The sequence below is a fragment of the Mus caroli genome, chromosome 4 (assembly GCF_900094665.2).
Source record: "Mus caroli chromosome 4, CAROLI_EIJ_v1.1, whole genome shotgun sequence".
NCBI classification, from domain to species: Eukaryota; Metazoa; Chordata; class Mammalia; order Rodentia; family Muridae; genus Mus; species Mus caroli.
In genome coordinates, this window is record NC_034573.1 from 120,414,725 (window position 1) to 120,436,895 (window position 22,171).

Sequence of the window (22,171 nt, forward strand, 5' to 3'; positions counted from 1 at the left end):
TAGAAAGCTCTGTGGTGAGCCTTGTGTGTCAGTCTGTTGGCTTCTCAAGCTCATTACTTCTCGTGTCAGCAGGCCAGGGCCTCTCTCCTGGAGCACTGGGGCTCAGATGGCTCACTGCTCGGTACCCCAGTGTTTCTGATCAAAACATGAATTTTACAGAGCCAGACCCTGGGGAAATGAGTTCCCTTCCCATGTGTGCCATCTCCCCTCAATGTCCATCCTGACAGATGTAGCCTAAGAGGGGATGTTTTCTGATTGTTTTTCTCCATTTGTCTCATGGCAGCAATGTTGTGGAGAAGTGTGTTACTCACGCCTCACGTACAGAGCGTGCTGTGCTCATTGATGAGGTATGCACCATGAACGACGGTCCCCACAGTGCCTTATACACCATGATGAAGGATCAGTATGCTAACTATGTGGTCCAGAAGATGATCGATGTGGCTGAGCCGGGTCAGCGGAAGATTGTCATGCACAAGGTAAGCAAGTTGGGTACCAGCCCAGAGTGTGCAGAGGGCAGCAGACACCGATTGGGCTTGTTTGTGTTTTTGTGCCAGGCTTGTTCTGTGTGGAGTCACTGTGGTCTGTGCTTCCCCTTCCTACCCTTACCACTGTGGGAGTCTTATTTCTGGGATTTTCTTCTTTTCCTTTTTAACTTTAATTTTCTTCATTTTTCTTTTCTCTTATGGGTATGGGTGTTTTGTCTGAAAACATACCTGTGTGCTATATGTTTTTTAACATTTTGTTGAGTGTGGATGTCAGGGTGCATGTCTCCATCGCACTGAGGTGGTTAGGTTTGATGGCAGGTGCCCTTTAACCACTGAACGTTGTTGGTCCTTAAGAAGCTTATGTCCTGTGTTCAGATGTTCTGGGGTGGGCCTGGTGCATGCTAGGCTAGCAGTCTGCCACTAAGCCACATCCGCCTGTGTTTGTTTGGAGGGGTTACTTTGTTGCTGGCCTTAAAATCAGGCTCTCTGTGCCTTAGCTCTCTAAGGGCTGGAATTGCAGGCATGTGCTGCACTTGTTTGTAAGGTAAATCCCTCTCTGGTCTCTGAGGTCAGCTCATCAGTCCACCCATTCCGTTACACTTTCCTGCTGTGCCTTTGCAGGGAGGTAAATCTGCTTATTCCCCATAAGTGGTACCAGATATTCCAGCAAACCTGAGCTGTGTGTGATTCAGCCCATGCCGTCTTCCTTCATTCTTCCTCTTGTTCACTGGTCACAATGCTGAAGCCTGCTTGCTGTGTGTAGGCGGTGGGCAGCATGGACATGACTAAGGCCTGGTCCCTGCCACAGGCCCACATTGTGGTGTACAGGAGCAGTGGGAAACAGTGCTAGCCGTGTGGGAGACCCTCACTGCCTCCGCTGCAGAATCAAGGCTGGGGAGAGTTAGACAGGAGAAAGGGAGCAGGGACCCAGGCTGTGAGTGGGAGTTGGTGGTAGAGTCACCCAAGAGGTCCACAGGTAGGGAAGGCACACACACCACAGCTATTTGTCCCAGGTAGCTCCAAGGCCTCTGCCCAGCACTCCTCACCTTGGTGCTCTGAGCTCCCTCAGCCTTCTCAGCGGAGGGGTTGCTATTGTCTGGCGGTGATGACCCACTTGCCCTCACTGAGGACAAAGTTCGATAATGAGAATCTTTGTTATGGACTCGTTCTGAGCCAGACAGGATCCCACCAGCTCTGATTCAGACCAATTCCACTACCAGCCAGTTGCAGATGGTGGCAGTTGAAGGCTGGTGGAGCCTGGAGCACTTGAGGCTGAGTCTCACACCTTGTTGGTGTGTGAAGGTGCTGTAAGGCGAGGCTGGTATATGTAGGAGCTGGAAGTAGGTGCACAGTGATGAAGACCTGGGGATCAGAGAGGAGACACTATATGTGTGCTTCAGCATGCATATGAAGGCCAGAGGACAGCTTACTTCTTCTACCCTGTGAGCTCTGAGAATGGGACCTGGAGGTTGTCAGGCTTAGTGGCAAGTGACTTTACCCACGGAACAATCATTCAGACCCAGGACTATGCTCTAAATAATTGTCTTGCTCATGCACCACCACTGCTTCAGGGGAAGTTACGGAAGCAGCTGAGCTAATAGCTGGTAGTGTTTTTCAGACTGAAGAGAAGTGGTCAGTAGAAGCTGGAATCAAGAGGCCAGGATCTGTCTGCATACAGTTAGGTCGTGTGGGGGGAGTGTGGTAGGGCTGTGTGAAGGTTCAGAATGGTGAAAGCCAGATTACACTCATATAGGGGTGTTTGAGGTGGGGACGTGGTACAAACAAGGACACTTGAGTCTTTGAGAAGCCCTTCTTGAATACTGGGTTCTTACTATACCTGGGGATGCAGGTCCTTTGGATAGGCAAACTTGGGAAGGTATGTAGATTGCTACGTAGAACAATTTGTTGTCATCCACTGTCCCTGTAGATACCCAGATAGAGGTGTACTATTTCCTAGCCTGTGGTCTGTGTGGGTTCGTAGCAATTTCTAGAGCTCCTTGGCCCTTTCCTTGCTCTGAGCTTGCAGTTGAGCAGATTAACTGCTGACCTTGTAGGCTTCACCCCTCTCCTTTGAGATTTTTATGATTTGGGGTTGGGAACAGTTAAAACATCCCTTACCCCATCTTCTGTTTCCTGGGTGGAAAGATTATTATCTGAGCAGAAGGAAGTCAGCACTGTAGCTGTCTCTGAGCTCCAAGTGAGGTCCTGTCTCACCTGTGCATGGGGTTTATCAGGATGACCAAGATACAAGGACTACAATATATGCCTCAACTGTATTCATCTTGGGCCTTGTGCTAGTCCAGTGTAAATATTCTTGCCAATATCCTTGAAGCAGCATTAAAGACTGTATTGGTCTCCACCTTTACCTGAGTAACCTCTCCTGAGTATTCTTCAGGGATTCTGACCCTGCCATATTATTACCAAGCTTCAACTTCTTGAGGCTTCTCATGCCTCATTGCATCTTAGGTCTTCTACCCACTGAGGCTGCACCCCATCAGCGGCCCCTCCTATCCTCTCACAGTGCCAAGCTCCAGAGTCGTTCCATGACCTCTTAATAGGCAAGAGAGTCTTACACGCTACCAAGGTTTGTCCAGCACGACGAGCCCCTTGACTCCTTCTGGGCTACAGCGTCTGTGTACTGACCCCGAGGAAATGCTCTCGGAAGATTTGCTTCACTGATGAGGATCTCTTCTTTTTGGGGGGGTGGGGTGGGTGGGTTTCGAGAGTGTTTCTCTGTGTAGCCCTGGCTGTCCTGGAACTCACTCTGTAGACCAGGCTGGCCTCGAACTCAGAAATCCGCCTGCCTTTGCCTCCTGAGTGCTGGGATTAAAGGTGTGCACCACCACCGCCCGGCTGCTGATCTCTTCTTAATCACAGCCCCAGCTGACCAGTATTAATTGTACCAGCAAAGCAAAGGTTTCACTTCAGCGGTTAATACAAAATATCACTTAAATGGCCCCCAATAGAGCCTTTGCTTCTCTCAGACAAACAGTGCTTTTTTTGTCTGCACTGCTAGCAACATTATCTTCAAGCTCCCATGGAAGCCCACTAAGCTCTGAGAATACGGTGGCTTTTCCAGCCCAAACTTCAGGTGCTACCACAGTCCTCCTTAGCACTCCCAGCACTCCTGACCTGGTACCAAGTTATGTCTTAGAGTTTCTGTTGCTGTTGTGAACAACACCAAAAGCAGCTGAGGAGGAAGGGATTTGTTTCATCTTACAGTTTTTCCATCATGCAAGGCAGTCAGGGCAGGAAGCTGCTGGCATTGGCTGATTCAGAAGTCACGGGGACTGCTCTTCTTGGCTTGGTCCCAGTAATTTGCTCAGCCTGCTTTCTTAGAGCACCCAGAACCACCCGCACATGGTGGTACCACTCACATCAAACATCAAACAAGAAAATGCGTCACAGGCTTGTCCACACACAGCCCAATCAGGTGGGGGCATTTTCTCAATTGAGGTTTCCTCTACCATAATGAGTCTAACTTGTAAAGTTGATGTAAAAAGTAGCCAGTGCAATTGGTCACTGTTAACTGGAAGAAATCCTGTGCCCTGGTGAGACAGGGATCTGGTGGTGAGTTCAGACAGCTGGTTCCCCAAAGGAAGCCCCAACTGTCAGGACAACCTGGTTTTCTATGTGCAGCTGGCTGGCATAGGCTATTCTGTCATGGTTCTCTGTCCTTTGTCAGTGCTTAGGGCAAGAGCTCCCGTCTTTACCTCGTGGCTTGCTAGCAATAAGAGGACAGAAGTACCTTTGCGGGATGAAGCACTATATATGTACACTGTATATTCTGTGTCTGTCTGGGAAGGGTCTGGAGATGCCTCAGGCCTCTCCAGCCAAGAGTAACACCCACACTGTCCTCTCCAGATCCGGCCACACATTGCGACTCTTCGAAAGTACACCTATGGCAAGCACATCCTGGCCAAGCTCGAGAAGTACTACATGAAGAATGGCGTGGACTTGGGGCCCATTTGTGGTCCCCCTAATGGTATCATCTGAACAGTGCACCCACATCCCTGTCCCGCTGACCTCACTGACCCTGGCAGATCCAACCAGCAACCAGAGGTGCCCAGCTCAGAGTCGGAAGTGGGCAACGGTTGCTCCGGGATTGCTCCCTCCTCCAAAAATGGAATCAGATCCACTTGTGGAAAGGCCTTTGTAAATTTCATTTTATTACACATAACATGTACTAATTATTTTTTTTAATTGACTAATTGCCCTGCTGTTTACTGGTGTATAGGAACTTGTACATAGGTAATCAGTGTACATGGGAGGCCACATGCTTTGTTCAATGTTGTATCTATATTCCACATGTGGACACTTTCAGGGTGGTTGGTTTAACAAAAAAAGTTTTAAAAAAAAGACAAAAAAAGGTTTTTAACTCATTTGCCTTGTGGCAAGTTTTGCAAATAGCTCTTCCCCACCTCCTCATTTTATTATTAAAAAAAAAACCTGAGAAATTTGAATTTTAGTTAAATGATCTCAAACTGGCATTTAACACTGTTTATAAAATATATATATATATATACATATATACATATATGAAATGGGAACGTTTCAGAGTTGCTAAAGCATCAGCCTGTGATATGGAGTTTATGACGCTCTGTTTTTGGAGATGACCTCGTGCTGAGGGAGGTGGTAGCTGCAGATCCAGGAGGAGCGGGAACCCCAGAGGCCCAAGGCCAGTGGGCATGGCCACTTGCTGCCTGTGGTGGCCTTGTGTGAGCACTGGGAAGCAGGATCTGATTATTTAGCATGAGAGACTACCCAGCTCTGCTCCTGGTCTGGCTTCTATAGATACATAGTGTATACTTGTGTAGACTTTGCATATATACGGATTTGTAGTATTTTCCTGTTTTGATGTCTAATCTGTATCTATAATGTACCCTAGTAGTCGGACATACTTTTGATTGTACAATTGTACATTTGTATACCTGTAATGTAAATGTGGAGGAGTTTGATCAACATGAACACGTTTTTGGTAAGAAGAGAATCAGCCAGCCCGTGCACTCTGTATATCCCACCTTTTATGGTCGTAGCAGATAGTGTTGTATATTGTAAATTGTAATTTCAACCAGAAGTAAATTTTTTTCTTTTGAAGGAATAAATGTTCTTTATACAGCCTAGTTAATGTTTAAAAAGAAAAAAATAGCTTGGTTTATTTGTCAGCTAGTCAAGACGGTAGTGAGAGCCTTTCTAAATGTTACTTCAGATGATTCAGTTCACACTAGTGTTCCTGTTTTTTTTTTTTTTTTTAACCTAAAAAAGGTAATGTTTCGCTTATTTTGTGACAGTCAAAAAGGACGTGCAGAAGTTTCGCCTGCCCCCTCCCCGCTCAGCGCCGCCCCCTTGTAAAGTGACTCGCCCTCCGTTTTGTACAGATGAGCTGTATTTTGCATTTTGTCTACTTGTAAGTGAATGTAACATACTGTCAATCCTCGTTTGAATATAGACTGTAACACTACACGGTGTACATTTCCAGAGCCTTGTGTATATTTCCAATGAACTTTTTGCAAGCACACTTGTAACCATATGTGTATAATTAACAAACCTGTGTATGCTTATGCCTGGGCAACTATTTTTTGTAACTCTTGTGTAGATTGTCTCTAAACAATGTGTGATCTTTATTTTGAAAAAAATACAGAACTTTGGAATCTGAATTTGTTTGTACTGCTCTCACTTCTCAAACCTGCTCAGGCGAGGCCTGCTCCAGCCTGCTCCAGCCTGCTCCAGCCTGCTCCAGCCTGCCTCTGCTTCAGCCTGCCTCTGCAGCTGCTCAGATGGAGAAGAAGGGTGGAGGAGTAGAGTGGGGCTGGGGTTTCAAGCTGATGGCTTCTCAGCCTAATTTGTCTTGAGAGGTTGAGTTCAGTTTGCCTCATGTCTGATTTCAAAGTGATAGTCTTTTCCTGAGGATGAACACACACACACACACACACACACACACACACACACACGAGATGAGTGAATTTTTACTGGGTCACTAACAAGGGGTCACTCACAGCTGCATCACAGGGCAGCGTCTTCTTTCCCTGGCCCATGCTGTAACCTGAGGCTCTCTGCAGAACAGGTAAGCAGTTCCACAGTCGAGCCTTGTATAAAAGCTGGGGAGATAACCTTGAGAATCTTCAGTTTTTGCTTTCCTAAATGTGAGCTTTTGTTCACCACCTGAGTCTCATGAACCTCTCCTCCTGGGAGGGACTGTTTCAGTTCAGAGAAAATTGCCAGACAAGCTTGATGTGGTGGCTTCAAGTCCAGCAGAGGGAGGCAGATCTCTAGAGTTCCTGGCCAGCCTGGTCTATTAGATCGAGTTCTTCGACAGCCTGGGCTACATAGAGACCCTTGTCTTGAAAACTAGAAGATCGAGAGAGGGAAAGAAGTACCCAGCTTGCTCAGAAATTCTCAATGTGGGTCTCCTGCACCTCTTTGCAAGTCTGTGCCCGTGGCTGACCGCCCTGGCCTGCTGACCATCCTGCAGGGTTTTCATTTTGGCTTCTGGCATTTTTGGCATCGGGAAGTAAGTATTCTTTCTGAGACTGAAACTCCCATACCTGGGAATGCCCATTCAGGCTATTCAGTGACTAGCTTGCTCTGATTACCCTCAGATTGAGAACCCCTGGGCTCACAGTAGTTCCTGTCCTCAGGATGTCCACCCAGCTCTTAGTCAAGAGTCACCTTTGGCAAAAATTGACAAAGGTTAGTTTAGCCAGAAAGACCAGAGAACCTGAAATTTCACCTGGCCTCCTGCTTGTTGGGGCCTCTAGTCAATAATATGCCATCGAGCCCTCCTGGATAGAAAAGAGAAGTGATGGTTTCCAGTTGAAGGCCTGATTCTGCTTTAACAGTTGGGAGTTGGGCAGTGCCCTGGCCTTGCCTGTTGGCACTTCTCAGAGCAGGTCTATGCTGAGGGGAGGTGGCTAGTGGCTGGGGCCCGTGTTTGGGACATCCAGGGACTCTCACCACCCTCTGCATTTGCTTGTAGTTGCTTGATTTTGGTTCCGTTAGCATTTCAGTGGAGAAGCACCTGTGTGGAAACTCTGCTGGAAAGGGGATGGGCTCTAGTTTCAAGCCTTGCGTGTGAGGAGTCTGCAGAACCAGGATTAAATGGTGCTTTTAATCCTCACCTGCCCCTGAGACCCAATTCTCTGTAAAAGGGGAAACTACCAGAATACTAGTAAGCACTTTCAAAAGGAGTTGTGTAGATTGAGACTTTGTAACTGAGGGGTGCCCAATGCAGTATGTAACAAGCAACGTTTGCATGTTCCCTATTTACGGTTGGAGACTTCATTTTAATAGCTTCTAGTTAAAGACTATCCACAGCCTCTTCTTTCCCCCCACCCCACCCCTCTTGGTGGCTACACACACAGAACAGGAACTATCTTAAGAACCCAGAAGCCTGTCATCTCAACCCTAAGAGAGGCAAAGGCAGGAGGATGGAGGGTCTGGCCTTAAGCTACAGTAACACGAGTGTCTCAGAAGTAGAAAAACAAAGTCAACTGAGCCAGTGCATATTTATAAATCCCAACACTTGGGAGACAAGATGTTTAGGAATTCCAAGATCATCTTGGCCACACAGTGAGCCAGAGTGACTGCATGAGATTCTGTCGCTGCTTGCTTGTTCCACGGCACGGTCCAGAGGACCTTTGTCTGTCCGCCTTTACCTTACAGGCTTTTGGAGACAGGTTTTATTTTGCTGATTCTGTCTCTTCCCATCATATGGTGGGTACATCTGGCTTTACATGGGCTTTATCCTCACATTTGGGTGGTAAGTGCTTTACACTGAACCATATCCCAGCCTGAGACCCGTCTTAAACAAAAACAAACCTAGGAGATGAAACCTGTTTTTTTTGAGTAAAGAAGTCTGCCCAATGCAATTCACTAGACACGAACTCCGCTGACATGGGAAGGCCCACTCCAGATCCATAAGCGGAGGTTCTACATTCAGATGAGACACTTCGTGATATCCTCCCTCCACAGGGCTGTTTGATGGGGCAAGCTGGGCTCCCAGGCTGTGTCCACCCCTCATCCTTGAGCCAACCAGGAGAGAGTCCACAGATGTTTCAGCCCATATTGCAGAAGAGATGAAACTCAGGTTTGGTGTACCCTAAAAACCAAGCCAGGGTTTTATCTGACTCTCCTGACTCTGGATCCCGTGCTCTGTTTATTACATTTCGCCCTGCCATTTCCTGTGTAGCATAGGGATTCCTACCTTACGGAGTTGCAGCAGAGGCCTATGAGAGGGCTCAGTGGGGGTAAAGGTGCTTGTTACCAACCCTGGTGACTGAGTTTGATCCCCTGAACACACATGCTGAGAGGAAGAGAACTGGCTCTCATGAGTTGACCTCTTAGATACCTGCACACTGTGGAACAAACATGTGCCCACATGTATGTACATGAACATACACACACACATACTACTCTCGCAGAGGACCCGAGTTTAACCTCAGCATGCAAATAAAGAGCCTCATAACTGCCTGTGACTCCAGCTCCATGGGATCTGAAGCCTTCATCTGGACTCCAGGGACACCCTTGTATACACACACACACACACACACACACACACACACACACACACGACCAGGGTTCAATTCCCAGCACTCCCGTGGCACCTCAAAACCACCCACCCCTAACTCCAGATTCAGATAGCATGATGCTCTCTTCTGGTCTTTTTAGGCACCGTATACATGTAGTGCAAGGACAGACAGGTAGACAAAAGGCCCACAGATAAAATGAAAAAAATATTAAATTACAAACCCTCCAAAACAGCTAGCTGCACAGAAATACATTCACCAATCTAGTTGCAAGAAACTTGTGACTTCTGGTAGTTACCAGGTCTGGTCACATGAGGGCGCTGCTGCCTAAACCAGGCACTCCGGAGTCTTCAGGGCCTGCCTTTCAAGATCTGGAAGTAGAGTGAGGTTTGTTTCTTCTTCATTCCTCCCCAGGAAGGAAGTGTGCATGCCAGACCTTCACCATCTGGGGGTGGGAATCCAAGCTCACACATCTGGCTCAGATCCAGTTTGGATTTGCTCTATGTGACCCCAGTGAGGAGCCTCTGCCTTCTTTGGGCCTCTGTTTCCCCACTTGTCACCTGGTGGGGCCTGAGAAGAGCATTCGCAGCTTCAAGGTAGCCCTTGGGGGAGTCCTGGCCCCAGGGGACTTACCCAAGCTCCCAAACAGCACAGCCCCAAACCTCCAAGTGTTTGTGTAACCACGAGCTTCATTGCCCCCGCACCTGGCAGAGACCCAGCCCCGTTGCCACCCACTCCAGCTGCTCACTCCCTGGCCCCCGAGAAGTATCTCAGCCTGCCGCTTAGTTTCAGGCAGAGAGTAACTCAATCAGTTGCCAGCCTCCTGTGGTAGTGGTAGGATCCTCCTCTGTGCCATCACTTGGATTCTGACTATCAGGATGGCTCCAGGACTCAACCGCAAGCCTGTCCCCTGTTGCCAGGTTCCCCTGCCAACCCCCATCTAGGCAAGGGGGACACAAGTCTGCTGGTGACAGAGCAGGACGGCCCCCACCTGAGGGTAGCTACAAGTTACTGCTTCCCTGTCACCTTACACAGCAGACTTCTGCCTCACCCTGGGGTGGGGGTTGGAGTCAACGGTGGCAGGGCTGGATGCCAGTTTCACAGGATCGCCCCAAACCTAAGATGTACTAATCCCAAACAGCAGCTGTGCTGAGAGAGCATGGACAACAGTCAAGCCACGAAGCCCGGGGTGGGGGGAGTCAGGATCCGCAGCTCTCAGCTCCAGTCTCAAGCTGGGGTGAGACAGAAAAGTATATTTTTAGGTTTTTTGGTTTTTTGGCTTTTTTTTTCCTTCCAGGAAAATGACTTTAAATGTGCAATTTATTCCCAGAAGCTTGGGTGTGCTGTGGAGGGAGAAGCCTCTGAGGTAACGCCCTTCCCTCCTTCCCTCTCCCCTTCTCCCTTTTTCTTCTCCCCTCCCTCTCTTGCCCCCTCATTTCCTGTCTTTTTTCTCTTCTTCCTCTTAGTCCTTTCTCCTTTCCCATCTCCCTCCTCCTGCCCTCTCCTTCCTTCCCCAGTAAGTCCTTGGGTCCCCAACACAGGAAAGAGATCAGGTGTGAGCCTGGGTTAGGCCTACCTTCCCCACAGCCTTCCTAGTTCTGTGACCTCAGCCAGTGTCTCAGGCAGAGGTGACCAGGTCCTAAGACTTTACAGATCAGGGGCAGCTGGTAAGATGTGGACAAGCTACCAGATAACCTGAGAGGGGACCCCAGGATGAGGAGACATCCGGTCCCCAGCTCAGCTATAGACTGTGTGGCTTGGTACCTGTGACCTCACTTTCTACGACTCTCCTTTCTCCGTGTGAACTGGACAGATGAAGTAGCCTGGGCAGGTCGAGGCAAGCTACTTTCTCCTCTTTGGACAGGACAGTTGCCATCTGAAGAGGAGTTACAATGACCAGCCACACCACACCTTCAGGAGATGGGGCCCGTTCTGGTGTGAGTTAATATAAGGTGGAAATAATAACCCGGAGTGGAGGGGCATTCTGCAGTAGGGTAGCTGTCCCCGGACTCGGAGGGGATGCAGCTTCTCTGAGTCACCTGTACTGGGGCATTTTGAAGATACAGCTGCTTTAGAGTGGGTCACACATGCTGGGCTCGGATGGGACTGTTCTATGGTCTGTTGATCCTCTCTGGGTAGAACAGGCATTTCTGTCCATCTCTCAAAGAAAAATAACAATGCTTAATCTAAGATTCTCAGATAGGGCTCCTGCCTCTGCACTACCAGAATGTCAGGATGAAGCTCCAGGCCATGCTCCAGGCGCCTTCAGGCCACTTGTCTGCCCCAGCCTCCCAGGAGATGTCACTGCTAGGAAGACCTCCTAGATTTCCCCAGGGGGAAAGCCTCATCCAGGCACCAGGCTGGGTCTAAGGATCTGTTCAGATGGGAATGGCTGTTGAAACAGTATGGCTGCGGCCTCAGGCCCCTCACTCAAACAACCCCCTTTCAAAGTTCTGTGCTACCTCAGGGTAGCTCTGGGCAGCTCAGGCTTCCCAGAGTCCATCCCACCCTCTCCCTTCCCCTTCCCAGCTGCAGGTCTGAAACCCTCATGTGCCTTCCTGCAGCCTGCAGGCTGCTCTGGCAGTTCTGGCCCAGATTCTTTGTGCTGCCAAGGAACCGGTTGGAGTCTTGGGGCTTCTACTGGTCCATCCACGGCCATCCCAGACACGAAGACTCCGACTTTTTCCTCCACATATCCATGGACCTGAGGGACAATTGGGCACTGTGGCTACCAGCTGCTGCCCACGCTGGATTACCACGTGAGGGCAAAGGATGACCTCTGAGCCTTTCCAAGTTCTGCAATGATGATTCTGGTTCCTCCCTGTCCTCCTAGGATCCTGTTTCAGTTCCTACATTTGTGTGTGTGTGTGTGTGTGTGTGTGTGTGTGTGTGTGTGTTTAGTCATTGACTCCTCAGCCTTGTTTCACCAAGCCTTTCCCAGAAGTAAATCTTGATGCTGACCTCTGTCCTGACTCTTGGGGTAAAAGAGAAGTTTGAGTAGGAGAGGGGAGGGGCTTCAGGAGGTGCTTGTGAGGACCCCCCTGTCCCAAGGTGACCATCCAGCACTGAGGTTACACAATGGTGACGCACACCTTTGATCTCAGCACTCGGGAGGCAGAGTCAGGCAGATCTCTGTTAGCTCAAGGACAGCCTGGCCTACTGAAAGAATTTCAGGCTCGCCTGGGTTACATCGTGACACCGTCTCTCTTTATTTGGTTTTACTTTTAATTAATTAATTAATTAATTAATTTTTTAAGGCCAGAGACGGTTGAGTAGTTAAGCAAACTTGCAGTGCTTTTAGAGGACCTGAATTTGGGGTCTTTGCAGTCACATCAGATCTGATGGCTACCTGTACCTCCAGAGGATCTGATGCCTTCTTCTGGCTTGCAAAGCCTTACCTTCATTCAAGTCCCCTCCTCACATACTCATACCTAGACAATGTAAACTTGTTTATTTCTAAAGATCTGGGTCAAGATTCCTGGTTCAAATCCTGGCCCACACACTTCCAACCTGTGAGGCCAGAAGCAAGTTCCTGACCTCTAAGCCCTGGGGTTCTCCAACTGAAGAGTGGGGGGCCCTCAGAGCCAGCAGGCAAGGCCCTCACTGTGGACTGGGCTCTCTCCGAGGAATTAGTCACTTGGTCCTCACAGCACTGGATCTGGGAGGAGTCAAAGAGAGCATGAGGGTGACTGGCTAGGGGGCATGGTGATGAGATGCCCTCTGTAACCTCAGCTTTTCCTACTCCCCAGGGGTTTTGAGGACCCCATCTGCTTGACCAAACCCTTGGGAGAGGTAGATGGAGAGATAATCACTCCTGAGTCAAGTCTGGGGTGCAACCTGGGACAGAGTGAGGTGTTGGTGACATTCCCTCCAGCCTTTTTTTTTGGGGGGGGGGGCTGGGGGTGGAGGCTCCAGTAGTTAGAAGACAGTTTTACAGAGGTACAAAGGACTGGGGAAAGACACCTCAGCCAGCCGCTGGGGATCATCTGTGTGCTAGGCTCTATCTGAGCATGTCCTTGGTGCGTAGACTGTGGCTCCTTCAGTAACCCTTTAATTCACTCACCAAACACTTCCCAACACATCCTGGGGGAAGAGCAGAGGCCAAGGTCGAGGTTACCACTGACTGGGCTTCGGTGGTAAGATGGTGGGGGTTGGGGTGGAATGTGTGTGTGTGTGTGTGTGTGTGTGTGTGTGTGTACTCTTAGTTTGCTTTCTACTGCTGTGATAAAATGATCAAGAGCAAGGTGGGGAGGAAAGGGTTAACTTTGTCTTACAGCTCCCAGGTCACCCTCAGTCACTGAGGGAAGTCAGGGCAGGAGCTCAAGGCAGGAACCTGGAGGCAGGAACCAAAGAAGAGAATGTATGCTTACAGACTTGTTCCCCAGGGTTTGCTCAGCCTGCTTTTCTTCCCTCCCTCCCTCCCTCCCTCCCTCCTTCCCTCCTTCCTTTCTCTCTCTCTCTTCCTCCTTTCCTCCCCCCTCTTCCTTCCTTCCTTCCTTCCTTCCTTCCTTCCTTCCTTCCTTCCTTCCTTCCTTCCTTATTTCTTTTTTATTTTTTTGAGACAAGGTTTCTCTGTGTAGCCTTACCTGTCCTGGAACTCACTCTGCAGACCAGGCAGACCTTAATAAATCAGGAGTATGTCTGCCACTGCCTCTGTCTCTTGAGTGGCCGGGATTAAAGTCATGTCACTACCACCTGACTTAAATAGTTATTTATTTATTTATTTATTTATTTATTTATTTATTTATTTATTTATATGTGTAAGGGTGTTATGCCTGCCTGTATGTTTGTGCACAGCATTTGTGCCTAAGGAGGCCAGAAGAGGGCATCCGATCCTCAGGGACTGGACTCAAAGGCAGTTGTGAGTTGCTTTGTGGGTGCTGGGATTTGAACCCAGGCCTTCTAGAAGAGCAGCCAGTGCTCTTAATCACTGAGCCATCTCTCTACCCCCAGCCTGCTTTCTTATACATCTGCAAAGGGATCACACCATTTACAGTGGACTGGGCTCTTCCACATTCTCAATCATTAATCAAGTAAATTCCCCCATCTGTCTATGGGCTAAGCTGATGGAGGCACTTTCTCAACTGAAATTCCTTCTTCCCGGGTGACTCCAGCGTGTGTCATCTTAACCGCTGCCCAGTTCTTCAGCTCTGAAAAATGGGGTGGCGTCCTGTCAGAGAGAAGGACAGAGGACAGGCGGCCTGGCTAGAGCCCTACAGTTGTCCACTGAAAATCTGGACTTTCCCAGTTCCAGGAAAGACAGAAGGACTGGGGTGGGCGTGGTAGGGACTGTTTATGTCTTTGGAGTCAAGAAGTCTTTGTGCGGTGACCTGCGGCTGGATGAAGGCAGTTTCTGGAGTCTGGATAAGGGTAGCACAGGGAAGGAGACATTCGTGTTCTGGGGGTGTGATAAGGACACACAGAGTGGTATAGGCAGGGTGACCTGTGATGTACCAGGGACTAAATGTGCATCTCAACCCAGTCTGTGACTATACCTATAACAAGCAGCAGGTGGCGCTCCTAGCCCAAGATTCCCCACAAGGCTTCCTGCCGGGATCTCAGTGAAGGGGGTTTGCAGAATGAGGAAGGCAAGGCTGGGCAGTGCTCCCTGGCAACCTGGTAGGCTCCTTTGAACAACACTCTCAGTCTTGCTTGCCTCCCAGCATGGGCAGCTCAGTACTTTGCCCGTCAGTCAGATCCAGCTGCCCCAAGGTTTTCTTGCACCTAGTTGACACGCAACTCCTTGGGTCTCCTTCTTGATTCCAGCTAAACCTTTTTTTTCTTTTTTTTCTTTTTTCAAGACGGGTTTCTCTGTATAGCCCTGGCTGTCCTGAAACTCACTTTGTAGACCAGACTCAGAAATCTGCCTGCCTCTGCCTCCCAAGTGGTGGGATTAAAGGTGTGCGTCACCACCGCCCGGCCCAGCTAAACCTTTTAGAGCACCTCAGAACCAGTCCCAACCACGTTGATTGAACTCCCAGTATACAAAAAGGAAGAGCTCACAAAAGCTTCCCAGCCTGTCCCCTGACCTGGTACACACAAGGCATTCAATATGCTTGTTGAATGAATAAGTGAAGCCCATATGGTCTTCAATTTCCATCAGACATGGGGGAATAGGCTCAGAGAGGTGAAGTTGCACAAACAAGTACCAGAGCTCACGGTTGTCAGAACCAGGATTTGAACCCAAGCACTTGCTTAACCCAAAGCTAGAGTCCCTCAGCTCCTGACTATGCTAGTGATAAAGCCAGTTCCTGATTCCTAGGCAGGTCAATCTTTTCCTGTCGTATTCTTCAAGGCATCTTAGCTTTAAATGCCAAAATACGTCGAATGGGATTGATTTAAAAGACTCTTTGTGAGGGCCTGGGGACGTAGCTCAGTTGGTGGAGCACATGCCCTTCTGCACAAAGCCCTGGGTTCGGTTCTTAGCACGGCACAAATTGGGTGTGATGGAGGTAGTAGGATCAGATGTTCAAGGTCATACTCAGCTACATCACAAGTTCAAGGTCAGCCTGAAAGTCCATCTTCCTTTAAAAAAAACGTGTCAACATTTATTTTTATCATTTTTAAAGAATTTATTTTTATTATTCGTGTGTATGTGTGCACATGCGGGCATGCGTGTCACACCTCTGCACATTAATGCAGGTGTCCTTGGAGGCTACAGGTATGGGATCCTCTGAAGCTGGAGTCACAGGGAGTTGTGACTAGCCTGGTGTGAGTACCAGGAACTAGTCACTCACATCTCTAAGTAGTATGCTGTATCTCTCACCAGCTCTCCCTCCCCTCTTATTTTTGAAAATACAGAGATTCAGTATGTAGCCCAGGCTTTGAGATTCCTCTGCCTCAGCCTCCTAAGTGGTGAGTACTGGGGTTACAGGCAGCTACTACTCAGACTTGGCTCATTCTCAGCGATCTGTAAGCCACAGAGTGGACGCCCCCCCTGCCCCCCATGATGTCTACTGAGGTTAGCTAGGCAAGCCTTGCATACCTGTGATGCCCCAGCCTCTCACTCCCTCTGGGGAACCCATCTCACACTCTGCCTTATATGGTGCGGAGCTTCATGCTCTGGGTTTCTTTCCAAGGACACGTGGCCATCAAATGGATAGTGCTGATTGCAGGGACATCAAGGGTGTCCTGCTCAGCTCACGTGCCAACTAACCAACGCCTACCCTTACCAGCCTCCCCGGAGACCCCTTAGTGCAACTGAGCCCCTGTGAATGGGAAACTGGAGACTTCACCAACATGTGAGGAGCAGCCGCGTGCTGGTGCTCGCCATGCCTGCCTGTAGCTGACCCAAGCCCCTGCTTCCTGAGCTCAGGGTGGCTAGGGGCCTGTGTCTCTCAGACAAACAGGCCAAGGAGAAGCTCAGGAGGACCAGGGGGAACCCCAAGTCGGGGTCCTCTGACACCACCCTACTGGGAGCAGAGAGACCCGGGGTGCTGTCTGAAAGAGCAGGTTCTCCCGCGGCTCGCACACGGCGTGCTTCGCGGATCTACAGTAGGGGGGCAGACGTCAACGCCCCTCGCCACCCCCACCTCCCCGCGCCGGGGGAAACTGAGGCCGGGGGCGGTGTCGCGTGCCGGTGTCGCCGCGGCCCCGCCCTCCTGCTCGCCCCGCCTGCGCGGGGGGCGGCGGCGGTGGCGGCGGCGGCGGCGGCGGCGGCGACGCTTCCTGCGGGCGCGGCCGCTGTGGGCGCGGAGCCGCGAGCGAGCGAACGAACGAGCGAGGCGGAGCCGGCGGCCGAGGAGCCGAGCGCAGGTCCCGCGCAGCCCGCGCCGCGAACAAAGGCCGCCATGAAGCCCGGGCCGCCGCGCCGCGGGACCGCACAGGGGCAGCGCGTGGACACCGCCACCCATGCGCCCGGGGCCCGCGGGCTGTTGCTGCCACCGCTGCTGCTGCTGCTGCTGGCCGGCCGCGCCGCGGGGGTGAGTGATGGGCCCCAAGAGGGTCCCCAGCGTGTACCCCGCGTGTCTTTGCGTGTCCCCTCGTCGCGCGTGCCGCGCTGGGTGTGTCCCGGTCTCATGGGGGTCCCCTCCCTGCCGGGAAGCGTGTGCGTCCGGTATCCGCTGGGGTCGCCTTCTCCCCACCCCCACTCCATCCCAAGCTGCCTGCAGGGCCTTGGGGACACCAGAGGAGGAGGGGGTGGGTCGATGAAGGTGACCCGCGAGGGTGAATGAGGGTGACCCTGTGTGTGTGTGTGTCTGCTTCTAAGAAGGGTGCGTGGGCACCTGTGGGTGTGGGCACGGGAGAGGCTCTGTCCATATGGCTGGATGGCATCCGCATCCCGCTCCACACTAGGGTGACCCATTCTGCACGCTGTGTTCCACCATGGCCAAGGCTGTGTGACTGTGGGTGAGGGGGTGTGTGCTTTGACCCATGGAAGTGTGTGAAAGCACACGTATGTGTGTGCAGGTGTGTGGCGATGGTGGGCCTGGCTCAGCTCCCACCCCAGAAGACATGGGTGTGTGTGCCGTCAGAGGTGGGTACCAGGTGACCCCTGACTGTCCCTTTGAGAAACCGAAGTAGCTAAGGGATTGAACTTGGTTCTGGTTTCACTAGCAAAACGGGAGGAAGAGGGTCGGTCCTGCAGGTGGATGAGCCGGGTTCCTGCTCTGAGGAACCCAGCTCCCAAGTGAGTTCTGAGTTGACAGGTGTCTAAATGTGGGCTGAGTGAGCTGGGGAGTTCTAGGTCCTACCCCCATGTGACTGACTCCAGGAGCAATGGCTGTCCCTACCCACTCAGATGACCACCAGAGCCCAGGCTGGCCGGCACGCCCCTTCTCTCCTAAGCAAGGTGGCCAGATTGTAGGGAGGCAGGCAAGACTCTGAGCTGCCCTGACAACTGTTAGCTTTGGGGAGGGGACCCCAAGATAGTACCTGGTGGTTGGTACATGCCTTGCCGTTTTTCTTTTCTTTTCTTTTCTTTTCTTTTCTTTTCTTTTCTTTTCTTTTCTTTTCTTTTCTTTCTTTCTTCTTCTTTTTTTTCCCTTTTTTCCTGATGGGGTGAGGGGAGAGGTTCCTGAGGGAAGGGCAGCACTACCCACACTGGCAGTGGGAACTGCTTTTCAGCAGCATTATAGAAAATTACCCTTGACATTCAAAGACCTGGTCCAGTGAAGACCATCACCCAATCACGGGGAGGTCTTGAGCCAGCCTGGCCGCTCCTCTGAGTCCCAGCTTTCCTCTCTGCAAAGATGGACTAAGGGTACCCTCCGGGGAGGCAGAGTGGACACAGAGGCACCTTTGAAGGCATTTTGGTGTTGAGTATAAAGGGCTCAGGACAAATGGCTCCACCGAAGGAATAATACACATTCTACCCGTAGGGAAAGGATCCAGGGAGATTTTTGAGGACCCAGCACAGTAGGGCCTCAGCCAGGCAGGTATGAGGGCAAAGTGGAGCTGGCGTGATTGAGACCGATGCTGAGTGGCATGCCCAGATGGTGGCCTGGCTGAGCGAGGGGAGAGATTGTGGTAGGGATGGGTCTCAAGAGGTGTTCTCTCTGCAAGCATGCTGTCCTCCCAGGGAGGGGCAGGGACTGTAGAGGAAGGACTCTCTGCACTGTTACCTGGCCTGGAAAGCTAAGGGTTAAAGGGTGCTTCTAGGTGAGGGCTGAGGCTAGATCAGAAGCCCAGGTAGTGGTTCCAGGAATGGTCTCTGGTGACAGCAAGGGACTGACAGTGGTTGGCTCAGCAGGGGCAAAACAGGATGACCCTGGGTCTTCTTGCCAGTCTGGGAGAGCACGGGATCAGGGGAAGGGAACTCCAGGGAGGAGAAGGCTAATTTGATCCAGGCTGTGGCTGACAAGTTGGGGGTGTGTTCTGACCTACAGATTCGAGGCTTTGGTCCTGAGAGACTGACTGTCTAGGGCTCTGAGGACCTCAGACCACCTCAGCTGCTCTGGTTAGGTGACTCCCAGAGTGACATGGAATGTGGGGACACTAGAAAGTATATAGCCTTTGGAGAATGTCCTTTAAAGGTCCAGATCTGGGAGTGACCATAGATGACACTCAGTATTGCTGTCAAGGGTGGTTATTCAACTGATTTGTGGCTGTATGACTTTGTGGAAGTGACTTAACTGTCCCATGCCTTGGCTTCCTCTCTCTCTCTAAGACGGAGCAAAGAGTGAAAGCGTAGCCATAGCACTTGGTGCATGTTGATTTTAGAGGAGGTGGGGGCAGAGTCTCAGGTAGCTCAGGCTAGCCTCGAATTTGCTACATAGACAAGGATGAATTTGAACTCCTACCCTCCTACTGCCCAAGTGCCAGGATTACAGACTCGAGTCACTGAGCCCTGTTTTTTTTTGTTTTTTTTTTGGGGGGGGGGTCAGAGTTACTGTCGTGTTTTGAGGTGTGAAGTGGCAGGTGAGGCTTGTTCCTGGCATCCAGGAACCCTCTCCTTTTGCCCTTCTAGACTGGTGACCTCACTCTAGAAATGAAAAGCTGGGGACTGTTCCAGGCAGGGCACCACAGTAAGCAATAGGATTCAGAGGCATCATAGCCTTGAATCCTGGGCTTCTGGGCACCAAGAACAGATATTTGCTGTCATCTGTCTCAAGACTCTCTTTATGCATTAGCACCAGGCTCAGCCCCTCCCTCCCAGGAGCTGGCGTATGCTGCCTTTCCTTGGTGATAGCCCTTCTTGGAGGAAGCCATGGAGGCTTCCTGGAAGAAGAGGCCTTCTGAGCTAAACTGACAGGGTTCACAACAGCAGCCAGTCTAACCATCCACACTCTCTCTCTGTCAACACAGGGTTGAATTTTCAGGGCTGTTAGGTTGGACCTGAAGCTTCCTGCTTTCTGGGAGCAAAATTGGCCTCTAAAAGCCAGCCAGCTGTGGATGGGCTCATGGGAGAGACTACCTGCTTCTTTGGGGAGAAGGAAGGCTCCTGGAAACTGCCCCCACCCCACCTTTCCAAGCTGTGCAGGGAGAGGGCTGCTACTTAGACCCTCGGGCCGTCTGCAGACTGGCGCCACAGTTCCAGGCTGAGCACTGGGCAGTTCTGACACCCTGTCCCCAGCATTCTGTGTGGCTGAGTGTAGGATGTGTGCAGGGCAGTTTTAGAAAGAACCAGAATCCCTGTTTCACAGATGAAGAAATGAGCCACGGAGACACTCGGTGACTTGCTCAGCGTCACATAGTCCGAAGTTAGCTGTTTTGAGTTGGGGCCAGGCTGGCTGGAGGCCTGGGCTTCAGTTCTAGTCTCTGCTCTCATATTCCGTGAGCTTACGTACTTCACCTCTCCTCTCTGGGGTCTCCTTATCCCCCAAGTTATGTATTTATTAATTAGGTTTTTTTTCTCCCAAAACAGGGCTTCTTTGTGTAGCGTTGGCTGTCCCAGAACTTACTGTTAATCTCTTAGTCTCAAACTCAGAAATCTGCCTGCCTCTGCCTCCCAATTGCTGGGATTAAAGGCATGTTCCACCACCACTCCACTTATTAAAATAATTTTCGAGACCAAGTCTCACTGTATAGCCCAGGCTAGCCCTTGAACTTTTGTTTTTTGTTTTTTTTCCCCTGCCTCGACCTCCTGATTGTTGGGATGATAGGCAAGTGCCACACTGCTCCTCTTGGCTACCACTTAGTAGCTGTACAGTCTTACCGTGGATGCTGTCCCTGCTCTCATTTCATTCTGCTGTGTGCTTGGGGATATAACAAGCAGCTAACAGGAGAGAAGTTTTCCTAGGGTGCCTCCTCTGCCAATTCTCAGGTCCCTGTCACCTGCAAAGGAGTGACTCTAAGGTTCTCGGGGACAGGCTGGAAGAGTTTTATAAGGGAGGTATACAAAGCCAAGGTACTGAGTGGTGGCCCACGCTTTTCATCCCAGCACTCAGGAGGCAAAGGTAGGTGGAGCTCTGAGTTCGAGGCCAGCCAGGTCTCCAAAGGACAGCCAGAGAGTCACAGAGAATCCCTCCTCCCCCCAAAAAGAAAGATGTGCAGAGTTTGAGGACCTTGTGTTAGGTCACATGAGCACAGGACAGGAAGTATTTAGAATCTCAGGATGATGCGTGGCTAAGGATCCATAGCCCTTGGGTATGAGCCACGAGCCATGCCTCCTCTGCACAGGTGACCAGACCTGCCTTTGCACCCCTCCTCCACCCTCTATCCCTAGAAAACCATCAGGAGCCCAGATCCTTGCCTCAACCTTCCCTTCTGAGCACCAGCTCTCTGACCCTCACTTTCTCTCTGTCCTGGCAGCAGAGAGGGAGTGACTCACAAGGTCCAAGACAGGATGAGGGGAGGGAGTCACAGGACTTTCTTGACAGACCTTGAGCTTCTGGGGCACCCGAGGCCACTCTGGGCAGTGGGGACTAAGCATAGAAATACAGAAAATGCAGCTGGGCTAGGGACTCTGCTCCTGCATGCAGGGATCAGTTGGTGAGGTGGGTGGGGACCTTCCCTATTCAGGGTATTGGCCGTGGACTGGGAGGCGCCAGGGGGCTGCTTAGGGCTGGCCTGTGGTGACACTGTCACCACCAAGTCTGGCCATGACCATGAGGTTGTGGCTCTGGGCTTCAGCCCAGCTTTGTGCAGCCCTGTAATTTTGTGTCTGGGGGCAGGATGACCAAGCGGGACACTGCCTGGGGGCAGACCCCTGATTTCCACCACCCCTCCTGGCTCCCACACCAACCAGAGCAAGCGCTGGGCTGGTAATCACCTGGACCGGTCAGATCCCTGTCCCACAAAATGTCCTGGGAACATTAGCCTTATTGACGGCCCCCCTCCTTCCCGTCACCCTCCCGTTTGCCTTGGCTCCTAGCCTTCCAAGATTCCAGGAGGCCAGGCAGCCTTCACTTCCGGCCCCTCACTCCAGAGCAGGCCCCTAGCCAGAGGGGTGGCCGTTCCCATCCCCCACTCCCACAGACCAGGCCTGGTCTTAGTATCAAACAGGAAGAGGGTGATTACAGAGGGGAGTCTGAGCAGCCGTGGCTGGGGGGGGGGGAGAGTGGGGACCCTCACAAATGATCTAGCACCTTTCCCACCTGGTGGATGAGGGTGGCAGGCTGGAGACATCTTGCTGGCCTTACATACCAGGCAGAAGAATTCTCTTAATCCTCACTGCTGAGCAGTCAGAGCTTGTCTTCCCACCCAGATCTTGGTGCTTTGTCTTTTTTTTGGCGGGGGGGGGGGGGGGGGGGGGGGGGGGGGGGGGGGGGGGGGGGGGGG

The 22,171-nt window shown here is 51.2% G+C and overlaps 2 protein-coding genes, 1 long non-coding RNA gene and 1 other non-coding gene across 23 annotated transcripts in view; all 4 read left to right on the forward strand.

Moving 5' to 3' along the window:
* The window catches only part of Pum1 (pumilio RNA binding family member 1), a 114,813-nt gene extending 108,671 nt beyond the window's left edge, over positions 1–6,142 (forward strand). For 11 of the 20 annotated variants that reach the window (XM_021161048.2, XM_029476308.1, XM_021161049.2 and 8 more), the window contains 2 exons: positions 284–476; positions 4,350–6,135. In XM_021161048.2, coding sequence (XP_021016707.1) covers positions 284–476; positions 4,350–4,481 — 325 coding nt within the window. In that variant the 3' untranslated portion in view covers positions 4,482–6,135. Of the gene's footprint in view, positions 1–283; positions 477–4,349 lie in introns of all 20 variants that reach the window. The other 9 variants (XM_021161060.2, XM_021161062.2, XM_029476309.1 and 6 more) reach the window with 2 other exon arrangements.
* LOC115030959 lies at positions 1,581–1,663 on the forward strand. Its single transcript, XR_003836553.1, has one exon. It is a non-coding gene; the product is annotated as a small nucleolar RNA SNORD103/SNORD85 (small nucleolar RNA).
* A 3,981-nt stretch (positions 6,143–10,123) lies between the features above and the next one.
* On the forward strand, positions 10,124–11,968 carry LOC110292161. The gene is made up of 5 exons (XR_002377676.1): positions 10,124–10,247; positions 10,341–10,770; positions 10,875–10,947; positions 11,540–11,881; positions 11,912–11,968. It is a non-coding gene; the product is annotated as an uncharacterized LOC110292161 (long non-coding RNA).
* A 4,704-nt stretch (positions 11,969–16,672) lies between these two features.
* Positions 16,673–22,171, forward strand: part of Sdc3 (syndecan 3) — a 33,211-nt gene continuing 27,712 nt past the window's right edge. Inside the window, exon 1 of the mRNA XM_021160677.1 lies at positions 16,673–16,932. Within this exon, the coding sequence (XP_021016336.1) occupies positions 16,801–16,932 (132 nt within the window). The 5' untranslated portion in view covers positions 16,673–16,800. The remainder of the gene's footprint in view (positions 16,933–22,171) is intronic.